Source organism: Manis pentadactyla, chromosome 4 (genome assembly GCF_030020395.1).
Source record: "Manis pentadactyla isolate mManPen7 chromosome 4, mManPen7.hap1, whole genome shotgun sequence".
Classification (NCBI taxonomy): Eukaryota; Metazoa; Chordata; class Mammalia; order Pholidota; family Manidae; genus Manis; species Manis pentadactyla.
In genome coordinates this window covers 59,443,537-59,460,570 of record NC_080022.1, presented here as the reverse complement: position 1 = coordinate 59,460,570, position 17,034 = coordinate 59,443,537, and the positions used below count along the sequence as shown (strand labels likewise).

At 34.9% G+C, this 17,034-nt stretch overlaps 1 protein-coding gene across 1 annotated transcript in view; it reads left to right on the top strand.

The window, feature by feature from the left end:
* NEGR1 (neuronal growth regulator 1) overlaps positions 1-14,729 on the top strand; it is a 922,397-nt gene extending 907,668 nt beyond the window's left edge. Inside the window, exon 7 of the mRNA XM_036890276.2 lies at positions 6,564-14,729. Coding sequence (XP_036746171.2) covers positions 6,564-6,688 — 125 coding nt within the window. The 3' untranslated portion in view covers positions 6,689-14,729. The remainder of the gene's footprint in view (positions 1-6,563) is intronic.
* Positions 14,730-17,034: the final 2,305 nt, after the last annotated feature.

The window sequence follows — 17,034 nt, the reverse complement described above, 5'->3', positions numbered from 1 at the left end:
AGTTGAGGCCAACTTTTTCTTATGTAAGCAGAGTTAATATAGCTAAAGTAACTCTACCTAAGATTGCAACAAGAATCTTAAAAATATAACTCAAAGCTAGTTTAGTTAAAGCTTGAGTAATTTAAGGAAATTGCCTAGGCAAGTAATTGGTATTATATCAAACTAAATATTTCACAGTTACATTTGCTTTTGCCTAAAAATAAAAACTAGAGCAATACAAGGGAAAACTGCCAAGGCTGAAAATAATATACAGCAGCTGTAAGTAATTGCGAGTGATAATCATAATTAGACAAGATGTAAGATAAGTGTTCAAGCCCAGATTGGATCTTCTTCTTGACAATTGGGAGACATCCTGAAGGCCTGGACCGCACACCTAGCCTGATGCTTCTCTCTGTGAGCCCCGCCCAAACCCAACATGGCGCCGAAGGCCACGCCCACCCTATTCTCCTTGGAACCCGCAAACCAGGGGAGACCGGCCAATTTACCTAGTAGTCATTGGCATTAAATATAAGTCCTCCAAAATTTTGAAGCCAAGTTAATGAAGAGAATAAATATTTTGTAAGATAAAATGAAGGACAGCTTTGTAACACTGACTTAACGAAGTGTAGATAAAGGATGAAGTAAAATACGCTGTTCCTTGGAAAACATCTCAAGCTAAAGAAAAAATTCAGTGGAAACAGGGGCCATTTCTATTTTGCTCAGTGATTTAGAAATGCTTTTGCTAATGAATGAGAAAATGAGGAGTGTTTAGATAGCGCATGAGGAAGGGTTTGTCCTGTGTTGGATGCTGTACTGGGTGCTTTAAATGTATCAACACATTTAATCTTTAAAACACAACTTTTGAGATATGGCCAATCCTCATTTACAGATGAAGATTCTGAACGAACGCAGTTAAGAAATGTGTCTAGGTTAGTCCAGTTAGAAAGAAGTGGAGTTGGACTTTGAGCCAACATCATCTGGATCTACAGTCCACAGAGTATATGCATTATATTTAAAACCAGAATGCCTTTAGCTTTACTAAAAGAGTGGAAAGAATAACAACCAGACTTTTCTTTCTTTTAAATTCTGATCGGTAAACCACACTAATGTAGCCTCCATCATACCCCATTTCATTCTTTCTTTCTCTTCCTTTTTCTTAAATAAAAGGGTGAACATGAAAACATCTAGCACATTGTTCAAGGACTGGGCATTCTCTCTCTCTCTCTCTCCCTGTTTTAAATCTTCACCCTTTTGTTTTCTTCCCTTCCCTTCCCTTTTCTTTCTCCTTTCCTTCTCAATTTAAACTTCTTTCTCCATTCTTCTCAAAATCAAAGACAATTAAATAAATAGTAAGAAAGAAACAGAGCAGTTTCCCCTTCACACATTCTGTCTTAAGAACAAGTCATCATAGGAACAACTTTTGAAATAGGATATTTTATCAAAATTGTCTTGAATTAGACAATTCTATATTTAGGAATACTTTCCCACATTCAATTCAATAAACATCTATTGAACACATTTGATAAAAGATACAAATGCACACATTATAGGGAAGACTGTTCTGTAACTTCAATATGCTTGCAGTTCAGTGGAGAAAAAAATATGTATAATTTATTATTAAGTTAAAAAGGAATTATTTCTGAAATCAGGTATAAGCGGAGGACTAATAGTTTATTAGAGACATTGAAGGGCCTCATGGGGGAGGTGATGTTTTAGATCTTTAAGGATGAGTAGAACTTTGACAGGTAGAAAAGGGGGCTAGGAAGAAGGCCACTTAAGCTTAAGGATAAACATGTGCAAATGACAGGGAGTAATGAAAATACTCTGTGTGTTCAGAAAATGACTATGTGACTGGAGTAAGAGTGTGTATGAATTTGGATAAATTGACTAGAACCATATAACAGAGGTCTCTGAATCCTGAGCTATGGGGCTTTGGCTTCCTAAATAGCCAATGGCTTCCTAAATAGCCAATAGCTTTGGCTTCCTAAATAGTTGGGGGCTAGCATAGCTTTCTCTTCTTGCCTCCTCTCATACAATCTGTTGTCCACAGAACAGCCAAGGAATCACTTAAAAATGTCAGCTAGCCTCCTCTGCTCAGAACTCTTCTATGATTTCCCATATCACTCAAAATGAACCCAAAACACTCAGACTAGCCCAACGGTGCCTCTTCTCACCTACTCATCCCTCCTACATTTCCTTAGGATAAGTAGCAGCATAAGGCTCACATGTAACTAAAAACATAGCAGAGAACATACAGCAGTGCTCACCATCCCAGCAGTGCTGCTGGGTGTCTCCCAAGACATTCAGGACTGTGCCTGGGGTCCATGGGCTCACGCACACTTCCTGCCTGTTGGTGCAAGAGGCTGATACTACAGTCTCACACATGTCCTTCCCCTGTACTATCTGCCTCATGATCTGTCTTCTCACTGAAATGCTGAAGAGAGGTATTCTGACTCTGTGTAGGTCTTAGGAGGTAATAATAAACCTAAAAGCAGGGAAGGAAGAAAGTAAAATATGACAGGTAAAAGGCAGTATTCTTCCAGGAAAAGATGTGAAGGTACTGTGTCCTCCTGTATGCTCATGATGACTGTGGGAAGTGGGTATCAACATTATCATCATCCAACAAATATTTATGGAACATTTACTGAGTACCAAAATGTGTTCCATACCATTGATAAAAGATACATAAAAGAAATCTTGGCTTAAAGATGTTCTTGGTCTAATGGAGAAAGACAGATATGTCAATATGATATCAAATGCCATGCCAAATAATCTGGCATGTGGGATTTTATAGTAGCTTTTCTCTTTTTAAAGGCTCTCACATTTGCACTGAGTCTTGAAGCTGATTTCTAATAGCTAACAGTTATTTTCTATAATTTCTTAACATTTTCTCTAATTTCTTAAATAGCTGATTGGGATTTAAAATGTCAAACAAATCTAATTGCCCAAATAGTACTGAGACTCCTAAACACAGTACCATTAATCCCTGTGCTCTAAATCACTCAGCTAAGTCACAAAAAATACATAATAAACATCAGTTAATAGGACTGAGATTATATAATAATAGGATAGCCCAAGTAAATGGCTATTTTTAAAACATCACTATGTCACCATATTTTAAAACCTGAGATATATATGTACATCATTGCATTTTAAAAAAAAACTGTATTTGGATCTGCTGCCTGGTCTATTTACCTGCCATGATTCTTTGGAGAGCTCTCCTATATTTGTTCATTTTCCTTACAATTATATATATACTAATGTTCTATATCTGCCTTTTTATTTATAATTCCAACTAAAATGAAATTTTCCTAAGAGAAGAGATTGAGTATTACTCATTTTGCCTACGTTCAATCCTCAGAACATAAAAGATGCTCAGTATATACTGAAGGAGTATGAATCACGGCATATGGCTTGGCATCAGATATCTGACCTCAAATAACATTACCTTGACTAACTTTACTCTTTTTTTTTTGATATACTAATCATCCACGGCTATTCAACAGTCCATTTCCTATAATAATTGCAGGCTAATAATAAGCAATGGGCTCTTATTTTATTTTAGGACTAACAGAAGCAGTTCATTCACAAACAAGTAAAAGTACATCAAGTTGAGATATCAGTGGCAAAATACACACCCTCTTAATTGCAAAGTAATATTTAATTTTTAAATATATTATTGCTATCCCTTTGTCATGTCTAAGACAATAGAAGTCTGAGTAGAAGATAAAGGCACATTGGGGAAAAAGATGACATTGGTGGTATGATATAAAAAAAGTACATATGAGGTTACATGGAATTAAAAGAACCATATCTATCTTATCAGCTAATATATGGAATTAAAAGAACCATATCTATCTTATCAGCTATTGCATGCCAGCAGTTAGTACAGTCCCTGGTACCCAGTTCAATATATATTTGCTGAATGAATGAAAGCTATACTGTAGATTCTCTAGCTGATAGCCACGTGGCTTGCTTCAGAAGAGATTCCATTTTGTAGGAGAGAAATATCTTTTTAACTCTGACCTATTCATTTATTTAATTGAGTCATTTATTCAACAGACATTTCTTAAACATTTATTGTATTCCAGACTTTGCCATACTTTGAATTTGAAAACAGTAAATAAACAAAACATGACCTAGGAGAATTTAAAGTCTGGTGAGAGAAATACATATGTATACAAATATTTGCAATGCAGAGTGATGGTTGTATAAAAGGAATATATATATAGTGGTCTAATGACACAATGGAGTAATCTGCTCAGCTTGCTATAGGACAGGGGATTCAGAAAAGATTGCCTCAAAAATGCATTTTAAAGGATGGATAAAAAGTTTGAAGTCCTCTATACGCTACCCACTTAATGTACTATTTAATTTGTTGTGATAATAAAAATGTTATCTTTGCTCTGTACACTTGGCTTGTAAAATCTATTACTTTTTTTATGAAATCATTTTGTATGCTTTGCTCATTATTAGTCCTCTACTATTATATTGGTTTTATTGCACTCAAGATTCTTAAAAACAACAGCAAAAATAACTCTGAAATAGCTGTCATTGAGAAGGTAACAAATCAGTTAAATATTTATTTATGTTTTTAAAAATAAAACGTCTTTCTAGGTCTTGAACAAGAGAAAATAAGTTGAGTTCATGGTTTTAAATTAGGCTTCTTATAATATCAAAACTGAAAAGCTATCTGTTCAACAACACAGTTTCTTCATCATCTTCTCAGTTTTTAAAAATCATTTGTGATGCAAAGTAGGAAATAGCTGATTTTGCTCTGCTTCCTAGAGAATAGTACTCTCAGTCCTTGAATCTCATTCACCTGGAATCAACAAGGGTGCTGTCAAGGAAACTTCCCACTGGCAGGGGTCAGTGCACCTTTCCTCCCCTTTAACTTCTTAGAGGTAGAAACAAAACAATGTATGCTTTCTATAACATGGAAAAGTAGCCACTGGTGAAAGTTGTATTAAAAAAAGCCTGCTGGTAATCCAAACTCAGGGTGATTAACACTGTTCCTGGATTTGATTTAGGGATATGGGAGTGAAATGGGACTTCTTTTCAAGTGTATTGTTCATTTTCTATCTGGAAGCAGTGCTTGAAATCCAGGTTTCATTAAGAAAAAGTAAAAGTATGTTGGTGGGGTTTCTTAGTATTACTATTATTATTGTGGTAAATGAGAATCAGTATCAAGCAAAGCTGAGCATGCCTGCAACACAATTTCTAGAACACAGTATAATTCACATTCAAAATGAGTGACTGTCCTCATGTGGAATCCACTCCATAGATTCCCACAACACTCCCAGCTTAGTGAATCCCTAAGTGAAATCTCTCATTGAAAATTCAGTATGACTGTTAGCCAAGTATCACATGAGCTTCTCTATGTATAAGACTGATAGTCCTCAAGTAGAAATGTAATCACACAATTCAACAGCTCAAAATTCTTCAGAATTTCCTTCAGCTAAAACGTAAGGCCTCAAACTTCATGGTCCAGCAAGATTAATCTAGTTTTAGATCCTAGAATATATGCCATGCTCTCTCCTTTTTTCATACCTGTGAATATATTTTTTCCTCTACCCAAATGATGGTCCTTTTTGGTAAAACTTTGTTAAATCACCCTCCCTTGTCCAGGCAAGGATTTAAACACACAATTTTCTGTATCACTGAGGTTTGTACATGCAACGTTAGTACTCCTAGGATTGTATTATAATTATTTAAATATCTTTCCTCAAGTCCAAAAAAAAAAGGTTCGAAGAGGAAGCTCTTTATTTTTCCAGAATTTAGTGCAGCATTTGGCCAATAAAAGTGAGCCACAAAAATTTTCATATATGCATGATATTGCCTATATGTGGAATCTAAAAAAGCTAACTCATAAAAATAGAGTAGAATTGTGTGGTTATTCTGTGAGTGGGGCAACTGGAGATATGTTGTTTAAGGGTACAAACTTGGAATTAGTCGATAAGTTAAGTCCTGAGAACTAATGCAAAACATAGTGATTATGGACAATAATACTCTGTTATAACCTTCAAAGTTGCTAAGAGACTAGATCTTAATTGTTCCTACCACAGAAAAGAAATAATAATTATGTAATGTGATAAGAGGTGTTAACACTATGATAGTAATCATACTGCAGTACATGAATGTATCAAATCAAATTGTTGTATACCTTAAACTCACATAATAATGTGTATGTCAATTATATCTGAATAAAAATAAATTTAAAAATATATGCATGAATGAATATTGTCCACTAATACTATATTTACAATGCACATAAGAGGAAGACTAATGTTAGCTGCTGTTTACTGAGTACTTAGCATGTGTCCAACCCAGTGCTTCATCTCCAATTCTCACTTGCAGCCCTGCCAGGTAGATTAAAGTTATTTCCATTATTGCCCTTGAGAAAAATGAAGCTCAGAGAGGTCAGTCGAGTAGGCCATTGTCATCCAGCAGAGCCAGATGTGAACCCTACTGTCTGACTCCAATGCCCGTGCTTCCCCTGAGACACCCGGCTGCCCTTTGATTATTGTTAAGATCCTGAAAGACACAAATTAGATTTTGATTTAATCTTTTCCATTCCTTTCCAGCTCCAAGTACAGCCCAGTATGGAATTACCGGGAGCGCTGACGTTCTGTTCTCCTGCTGGTACCTTGTGTTGACACTGTCCTCTTTCACCAGTATATTCTACCTGAAGAATGCCATTCTACAATAAATTTAAAGACCCATAAAAGGCTTTTAAGGATTCTCTGAAAGTGCTGATGGCTGGATCCAATCTGGTACAGTTTGTTAAAGGCAGCGTGGGATATAATCAGCAGTGCTTACATGGGGATGATCGCCTTCTGTAGAATTGCTCATTATGTAAATACTTTAATTCTACTCTTTTTTGATTAGCTACATTACCTTGTGAAGCAGTACACATTGTCCTTTTTTTTTAAGACGTGAAAGCTCTGAAATTACTTTTAGAGGATATTAATTGTGATTTCATGTTTGTAATCTACAACTTCTCAAAAGCATTCAGTCATGGTCTGCTAGGTTGCAGGCTGTAGTTTACAAAAACGAATATTGCAGTGAATACGTGATTCTTTAAGGCTGCAATACAAGCATTCATTTCCCTGTTTCAATAAGAGTCAATCCACATTTACAAAGATGCATTTTTTCTTTTTTTGATAAAAAAGCAAATAATATTGCCTTTACATCATTTCTTCAAAATATAACACATATCTAGATTTTCCTGCTCGCATGACATTCAGGTTTCAGGAATGAGCCTTGTAATATAACTGTGCAGCTCTGCTTCTCTTTCCTGTAAGTTCAGCATGGGTGTGCCTTCATAAAATATTATTTTTCTCTTCATCTCCAATGAAGAAAAATGTTTTGCCAAACCCTACAATTTGAAAGCAAAAATAATCCACAATGATGTAGTTAAACTATATGTAAAGAATGAAGGAACTCTTGGACTGTAAAAACTTCTTCCCTCATTATCTGTGGGGTTTGGGAATTTTGCCCCTCAGTAACTCAGTTTTGTGATGAAAAACAATTTAACTAACATAGTACAGGTAAATTTACTGAATGATTTCTTTAGTTGCAGTTACATATTAGATCCACTTTGGTAAATAATTCCCTTTGAAAATGCTAGCACAGTCCATCCAAGGGATTGCCTACCCATACAGCATCTTTCCCTGTCACTATTCCAGGCCCAAAAGATCATTTCTCAGAAAGGACACAAAGTCTGATCACCTAATATTACATGAGTTGGTAAGCACTCAAAATTAATTTGGCTCTGTGGCAGGTAACTTGGTATGATAGATGCAGTACTTCCCTGGACAGGAGCATTTTGCATATTTTCCAGCTGAAAACATCTCTCAGTTGATAGTTTGGATTAGATGTTACATAAAAAAAGTTCCAAAATATATTATAATAAATATTCCATACTGGTATGCAGCACATCAAACCCTGAAAGAACTAATTCTGCAATAAAATCTTCTCTGTAGTTATGTAAGCTTGAACAAATAAGGCCAAAAGAAAGAAAAAGAAAAAATTACCCTATTTTATTTCTTCTGACATGATATATGTAAGATGTGATCAAATGAAGACGCCAGTGATGAGAGTATCAATATATGTTAATTATTAAATTATGAATATTAAATCATTTAAATCACAATGAATGAAAACTACATTTTTGAAGGAAAATGCTGTTACTCTATGAAATATTATATTACAGGAATAGTTTGATGGTTTTACTCTTTATTGAAGAAAGACCATCACCTTGAAAGCCATTATACAAGTTTAATAAAGCTAAAAATTTCACTACACTTAGAGAGATTTCTGCAAATAGCCCCCTTTTGTAAGTCATAATAATGATAAAAAACTACTAATAAAGTTTGATACAAGAAATTTTGCAGAGGTTGTACATATTTACAATATCTAATATTTTGCCATAAAAGAGATGGCTTGAAAATTGTGATTTTTTTCCACCTGAAATTTAGGCCCAAAGTGCACTATAAATCTATTTTAATTAGAAAAATGAATCCTAAATGAGGAGGCATAAATATACAAGGTTTTCACAAAATGGCAATAATATGACATGATGCTATTAAATTTACTCAATGTAATAATTTATGACATTATTTTGACTGAGTATTAAAAACAGGGTGTTTTTTTAACACATGGCATTTTAACTATGATTATTATTGACTTGCTTTTTAAGTGTTCTTTGTGGAATTGGTAAGTAAACTACAATTTTTTGTTTTCTTTTTTGTATTGCAGCTTTAAAGTGGCACACTCCATAATAATCTACTTACTAGAAATAGTGGTGCTACCACAAAAGTGTTAACCATCAGTACCATTGTTTGGGAGAAAGAAACAGATAATACATACTATACAGTGACCACTTTCCTAGAGTTAAAAATACCTCCTCTTCGTAAGGTTTGTAGGGTAAATGTGAGGTAAATTGAGGTATAAACTATGGATGAACCAAATAATTAGTTCAAAGTGTTGTCATGATTCCGAATTTGTGGAGTCTGGTGTTTTTCCCATAGAATGTGACAGAAGTACAGTCATAGCTCAGTAGCTATATGTATTTGCCTTTATGTTAGAAGAGACTTTCTTGAGTGACATTTTTAAATAGAGGAGGTATTCACTATGTTTTTCTGTATCACAGCAGCATTCCTAGTCCTTAGGCCCCTGAACAGAGTGAAATCATGAGTATTTATGAGTTCAATATTGTTCAAATAAGGCTACAGTATTTGCTTTTTTGTGTGAATGTATTGCATATAATGTTCAAGTAGATGATTTTACATTTATGGACATATGAAATGTCTGATTACTCCATTTTATCAGTCCTGACTGTACAAGATTGTTGCAATTTCAGAATAGCAGTTTTATGAAATTGATTTATCTTTTGATCTGTAACAATTTTTTCTAGCTATTCATTTCAGCATTATGTTTCCACAAGGTCCACTTGTGGGACTCTTTTTGTTGCCCCTGAATTTTTGTTTCAAAGAAAGAAGAAAAATAAAGAGTACTTGAGAAAGGAGAGTGGAAAGTAAAAGGCAGAAAAGGGATGGAGGTAAAGAGAGAGAGAAAAAAGGGAAGGAGGAAGAAGGATGAGGGAAGGAAGGAGAGAAAAGGTAGGAAAGGAAGGAAGAAAGGAAAGAAGAAAGCAAGGAAGGAGGGAAGGGAAGAGCTAGAATAGGGTAGTTGATTTAATTTGTTTGCATTCTTGCTTTAACTCCAAGTGGTGTAATTAAGTTTTACAATAATCCCATTTAAAACATAAGTCCTGTTACACAATTAAGTTCCCATTGTACAGCAATTACATAAAGAAAAGAACTGCCCAAGTTATATTATTGTGTTTTGGTGGGGACACTAAAAGATCTGAGAGAGAGAATGTCAAAGTTAAAGCCACTTTTGCAGGGTGGGAGGGATTAAGACTTAACTGAAAAATTAATTCTTCATCATAACATTTTAGCTATATCTAGAAAGTAGACTGGAGAACTGAGAAAATAACCAGAATAATTCTGGACAAAATACATAAACAAATACCCCAATATGTGAACCCAGAAAGCTCTGAGAAATTTATCAAAGCCAATCATCTATATTGATCAGATTTATTGAACAATTGTTAATTTATCCATTGTACTTAGCTTTGCGACACAGCCAAAAGTTACCTATTTAATCTTTTCAATAAAAATTGTTTTTTGAAATTCAGAAGTGATTTAAAAAGAGGTCAGGTTTTTAACTATTTATTGAAGTATGTGGATGTACAGTATTTCAATAGATATGAATATGAATAAATGGTATGCCTTAAGATCCTTTGAATATGTATTTACTTTAAAGACTGGAAAAAAGCTCTTCCTGTCTTTTAGTAAAACATCCATATTTCATAATCTGATGTAAAATATATTGTACTGTTTCCGATAGGTGAATATAAAGTCAGTTTATCAATTAAAATATGTATTTGACTCATTTAAAAAGTATTAGTTCAAGAGAAAAAAGGAAGAAACAATAATTTAACCATATTTCTACTATTTCCTTCTTTATTTTCTACTGATCCACTGTACTACACTCACATCTTTCAGATACTCCAAAGATACAGGGCGAAAATTTTAGATGCTATAGTTTCAAAGAGTTCCACATTGTAGCCTTTCTCTCTGTTACTAATTCACAAAAGGATATACAAACTGAACTACATCTAGCCTAAAGAAGTTTTCTGGAGAGATTTTATTATCAATTATTTAGAACTTTTACCTGCTGAAATGCAGCAGAGTTAGCAACAGAGGCTGATGGTAAAATTCTGTTGGTTTTATAGGCCAAGCATCTGAAAACTCAAATGCCTAAAGGAGTCAAGCAGATAATATAATTTGATAAGCCAACTAGGTATAAAACAGGGAGTATGTACTCTACCTCAAAGCATTCAGACACAATTTACTTAAAAACACCTAAACACCTTGCTTTTCAAACAAAATGTGATTTGGCTGAAAACCCTTAATTTCTGATTGTTATAGTATATAAGTGAGAGCCACCCCACATGAATGATTTAAACCCTCTTCTCCAAATCTGTCCATCTATGATGTTCAACTGAATAAAAGGGAACGATACGATAGATAAGCAAAACAAAAAACCATAAAAAAAGATCCATGCTGTTGTAATAAGCTATTCTGAAATATGGGTGTCATTGCTAGTCTGGAAAAACCATATCTACCAAACCCTTTCCCTGACAAAAAAGAAAAACACACTAATAAACATCTGATTTTCCCACTGACTCATTATTTCTCCCTTTGTAACTTGTATTGTGCACTCAATCACATGGAAACAGAGGTATTGAGTCTCAGAGCCTGAAAGCTACCATGTAAAGTAAAGCTATTTTCTCCCCGAATGTAGTATGTCAGAACATAGATATTTCAAAATGACATGCAGGTATTTGGAAAATAGTTATTTGCATTAGTCTGTCAGGCAAAAATTTAAGAATTTTAAGAGAAAAATTTCAAAGAATAATTCATTCAAGATAGCAGAATTTGATCTAAATGCCAAAGAATCAATGTACTTCCCCTGAAATTCCCAAGAAGTATATGTCTTTACATTCACATGAACTTTTTTCTAATAATTCTAACTTTACTGCAAATATTTAGGAATTGACATCTCAAGTGGGAGGAGAAAAAATGGCAAATGCACCAAATAAATATTTTGTGAAATAAAATAAAGTTTTGTGGTTCCCCATGGTGGTCCTACAGGCAAGAGCTGCACAGGCTGTGGAAGCTCAGGTCAGCCAGGTCAGCTCCCGCTGTGCTGTGATGATGCCCTGCAGCCACTCTTGCCGGTGTCACAAGACTCACAGCCCTTCACCCAGCACCCATGACCAGGGAAAAAAGGAAAAGAAAAAGAAAAGAAAAAAGACACAGCCTGGAATGCTCAAAAGAAGATAAAATGGTTCTTAAACTTGTTTTTTTCAGACATAGAAGGCATAAGGATATTCATTGTCTGTTATTTTAGGACATTGCCCTCATGTATTTGACTGATGGAACATTTTCCCCTGTACCCATCCCCTGCTGTAAAAAAGTATTTAAGCTGTTCCCAAACAAAGGGGCTGTGGAGCAGTTTATCAGAACACACTGGTCATGGTCTTCAGTAAGATGCTGAATAGACCCATGTTGATTTCAGCTGAACTTTCTAATCTTCCTGGAGAGAAAGAAAGGAGGAACAGTTTTCAGTCTTCTCCCTAAAAACTCCATGCACAATAATCCTAGGTAAGCTAGCACAGCTTACTCAAGCCTTCAGTCTAAGAAACATGCTCCATTTTAGAGACAGATGTGGCAGCTAGATTTGGTCCTAAATCACAACTATTCCTAACTTGCATTTTGTAAGGCACTTAAGCAGTCATTGCTGCTCTGACTTTTGCAGTACTTTTAAATGGCATTATTGTCATGTATTGATGATGTAAACTAGATTCAGAAAGTTTAAGTCTCTTGTTGAAGATTACACTTCTACTATTTGGCATATTTGAGCTAAATCTGTAATGCTGGAACACTCCCAATTTGTTTTTACCTCCATTAGCCTTCTTGAGACTAGGAAAAGGATGTGATCACATTATTAGCTTCACTAACAACTATAGGTATACTTACATTTATATATAAGTAACTCATGTGTATATATACATTTTTTTTTCCTTTATTGCCTTCTCTTTATTTTCCAGTGCTTCCAGAGAGTATGGAGTTTAAAGGCAAATCACATTATATATCTCATCTAAAACTTCTAGGGTGGGAAATTGCCATTGGATACACAGTACTTGGTAATATTAGACCCATCACACCAAATGGAGGATCTCGCCATAATCCTATGTATCTCTTTCATGTAGCATTTTGCAAAAGACCAGCTAAGTTGTGGACAATCCGGTGACTACTTCCCAGGCATCTGCAATCAACAGAATTCTTAGGAAAACAGAGATCAGAGTACATACACATATTTTTTTAAATTCACAATAGAATTCTGATTTTAATCTTAAGTGATGTTGTTTGAGCCAATTTATATCAAAATACTCATTATACTCACAGCTGTTTTTGTTGGGGCAGTAGAACAAGAGGGAGATTCTAATTTTGGAAATTAAACTGTATGAAACCTATGGAATACATTTGTATTTTGTTGTCAAAATAGAAATACAATACAGATCCTGTGAACATCACTCTTTAGATTGAAAGAAATGAAAAGCATGACTTTCATACACATCCAAAACAAATATATTAATTCATTAATGTACAACCAGGTAAAATGCTACGACCAGATAAAAGGCAAAACCAAAGAACAGACACATTTATAGATCAAGAATGCTGAAGTTGGTATGCTAATGAAAGCAAGACTGGTTTCTTCCAGAGAAAGAAAGAACATGCAATTAAATATTTAACCAACAGAATTTATTTACGTGCCTACAGACAAGGACTATTCCACCTTAGTATCATTTATCTACAACTTGTAAAATATTTCAAATGCAATGAAAGGTAGAGTCCTATAGAATCAGGATCAGGTAACAGAGAAGGGTATGTTCTAAATAATGCAGAGCTTTTCAATGCAACACAAATATTTCCTTAAAATGATGAGATGTAAAAACCTTACAAGAGTGAATTCCATGAATTACCAATATTTTGAGGTTTGATAATATAATCTCTAGTATAATAACACAGGAAAAAAACAAGTTATTTTTTAATTTAATACTGTACATTCATTCTCTCTATTCATTCTATTTTTTCATTTTCTTCCTCATTCCACAAACCATTACTCAACAGTTTGGACATACAGATGAGAAGTGAACAATTAAAACATAACAAGAACCCCCTTGCTTCAAGAATCTACCTTTGGACACTTGTTAATAAAAGAAAGTCTTTCTGTCATTTGGAGAGAGGGACATTTAATTCTGTGATAACAGGAATTTAATAAAAAAATAAAAATGAAGAAATAGTTGATAACAATATTTCATCAACTCAGATACAATTGTATTGGTGAAAACATTACAAAAAGCAACTGCAAGAGCCAAATGGTCTGCTTCCACTTAATGCTAATGAACCCAGTCTTTGCATAGATTTTGGTTTGGTAGGAACTACAGGAGGTAGCATGGTTCATTAGTCTTCCAAAGCTTTAAAATGTTAAAGGGGGTGGTTTTGCTCCTTCATTTCAAATGAATTGCTAAAAGCATTAGGTCGTTCCTCAGTAGAACTTTGAATTTGCTAGTTTCTTCATTAATTTTGACCTTTTTACATTGAAAAAAGTTAACTCTACACTAAACCACAGCAGACTTCTACCTCCTGCAGTCTTGAATTGTGCTTAAACAAGTACTCCAAGAATTTCCTGAGAAAACTTGGGGATCATATTTTAGAAAAAGGACTTATAAAATATTATTTGGAAATTATAATATGCTAGTAATAAAGAGCAAAGTTTTCCTGATAGTTCTAAAGCACCCAATAAGATCTGCATGACTCTTACATACTTTTCCAAGTAGTTTCATAAATGTGGACTATGGTGGCCCTGAAAATTGACATTTCCCAAACACACTTTTGACATGTGACCTGACAAAAATGTGGTCAGTGGCTCACTTGTGACAAACTCCCTGAGAATTGTTGCCAGAGATTTGAAACTGCTTCAGGCAGATGTCTTTCAAAACGGTACACATATATACACAAATGCAAAGCTGCTTTGCTGTCAGTGATCTGGAAAATAAGCTTGCAAGCCAGCCATGTGGTATTCTGGATAATTCAAAAAAAAAAAAGAAAGGAAGAAAGAAAAGAAGAAATGATACGGTGTAGCCAAGTTTCTGTTTAAGTTTCATTTGCTAAGATTTCAGCATAAGTAACATCTTGTTTCATTAATCAAAAGATGGCACCTGCTTTAATGCTGACATGGAGAAAAGCAGATTTTTTTTATTTTGAATAAAATTTATTTCTGGAAACATATCTTTCCTGTTGATAAATAGACAACTAGATTATGCTTTTGAAAGTCTTACTGTCTAATAACTTTAAATGTTATCAAGGAGAAAGACTGAACTTTCTTTTTTATTAGGGTATCACTGATATACATTCTTATGAAGGTTTCACATGAGCAATACTGTGGTTACTGCATTCACCCATGTTATCAAGTCCCCCCCACATACTATCAGCATAGTAAGATGATATAGAGTTACTGCTTGTCTTCTCTGTGTTATACTGCCTTCCCCGTGCCCCCCCACACACATTATGTGTGCTAATCATAATACAGCTTAATCCCCTTCTCCCTCCCCACCCACCCACCCCTTCTCCCTTTGGTAAGCACTAGTTCCCTCTTGGAGTCTGTGAGTCTGCCGCTGTTACGTTCCTTCAGTTTTGGAAAGACTGAACTTTTAAAAAAATTTTGGACTAATTTTTTTCTTGGATATGTACATTTCCAATTTATAGATAAAGTAGTATGTGTGTTCAGAAATACCTATCAGCCATAATTCAATCTTAACAATATATTAACAAAGCTTTTAAGGTTTAATATGTGACAAGTGTATATCTCTTATCAGGTAACATAAGACATATAATGATCTCCATTTGTATGTTGAGGTACATTCTCTGGCTAATATAATTTCAAGAAGACTCTTTCATCTGTCGATTTTAGATATTTCAAAAATTAAATTTTAATTTGGATGGAAAAGACATTTACCTTAACCTTTGGCCCATAACTTGAAATGGTCACGTGATATCCATCCGCTCATTCATTTATTCATTTTACAGGAAAATGTGCTAGGTAACCTTTAAAGAGCCATCTAAAAGCTATTGTCTGGGACAGTTAACCTGGATGTTTGGAAGGCTATCAACAAACTGAGGAAAAGGCATATGTTTCTCTAATCCTTTCTTTAGGAATCCAACTTCATCTTAAATCTGAAAAAAGAGAGAATGGGAGAGGGAGAAGGAGGTGGGAGGGAGGAAAGAAAGATGAAAAGAAAGAGATAGAGAGAGAGAAAATAAAAGAGATTAACAATGTATGTGTTAAGTAGAAAGATAAGCCAAGAGCAGCCAGGGAAAGGGAAGGGGAAGATAAGGTTCAAGGAAAAAATTCCCAGTTAGGAGGTCTCACCTGAAGACAACAAACGCTTTAAAGCGCAGGGAGATAACTTCTAGCCTATGGGGACCAGGCCAGACTGGTCCCAACCAGATCACAATGCGCACAGTGCAGGCACAATTGAACAAAACTAAGAACCACCCAAATCACACCTTATTATAATCCTTAATAAAATAAAGTTACAATTTTGCTCCCCTACCCCTGCGTTTCTGTGTACATTTTGGGAAAAGACATGCTCACCAAGAAGAATGGGTGTTTAAGTAGAGCTGTCAATCAAATGACCTCAATCCGTCAATCAAAGAGGCACCTCCTGGGTAGGACGTGATAAACAGGCCCTCCCCTAAAAGATCAGGGCCTTTGCCTACCTTGTCTCTAGCCCACTCCTCCCTTGGGGCATATTGAAATAAAACTTTCACTCTGCTTCCCTACTGTGTCTCTGACTTTCAATTCTTTGTTTCGTGGGCACAAGAACCGAAGAGAACAAACTTGACACATATGTATACTTGATACATATGTAACATTGTGTATTTTCTCCTTGAAAAATAGTAGAAAAATGTTGCCAAAGAAAGACTTACTTCCTGTGTGTGTGTGCGTGTGTGCGTGTGTGCACGCGTGTGTGTGTGTGCACGTGTGTCTGTGCATGCATGTACATGCATGCATCCTCTGGTGTGTGGACTTTCTGCTGCCTAGATCTATTGTGAAAAACATCCTCTCTTTGCAATGTGACTTCAGTTTCCACGTCTATTATTAGTAAATACAGTGATGTGAATAAAGGTTGCTATGCTATATTTTCCAAGTTGTCATTCCTCTTGTTTCTTTTGAAGTTTAATTACTGCTCATTCTAAAATTATATTTTTTGCAGTATATCATATCTTTTTCTCAAGAAAATACGACAATATTCCATTTCCTCATGTAATAGTGAAAGAGATATAACCTCCATTGTTCTGTGACTTTGATAGTTCACCATGAATTCCCCAAGGCAATTGCTTAGTAAGAAAA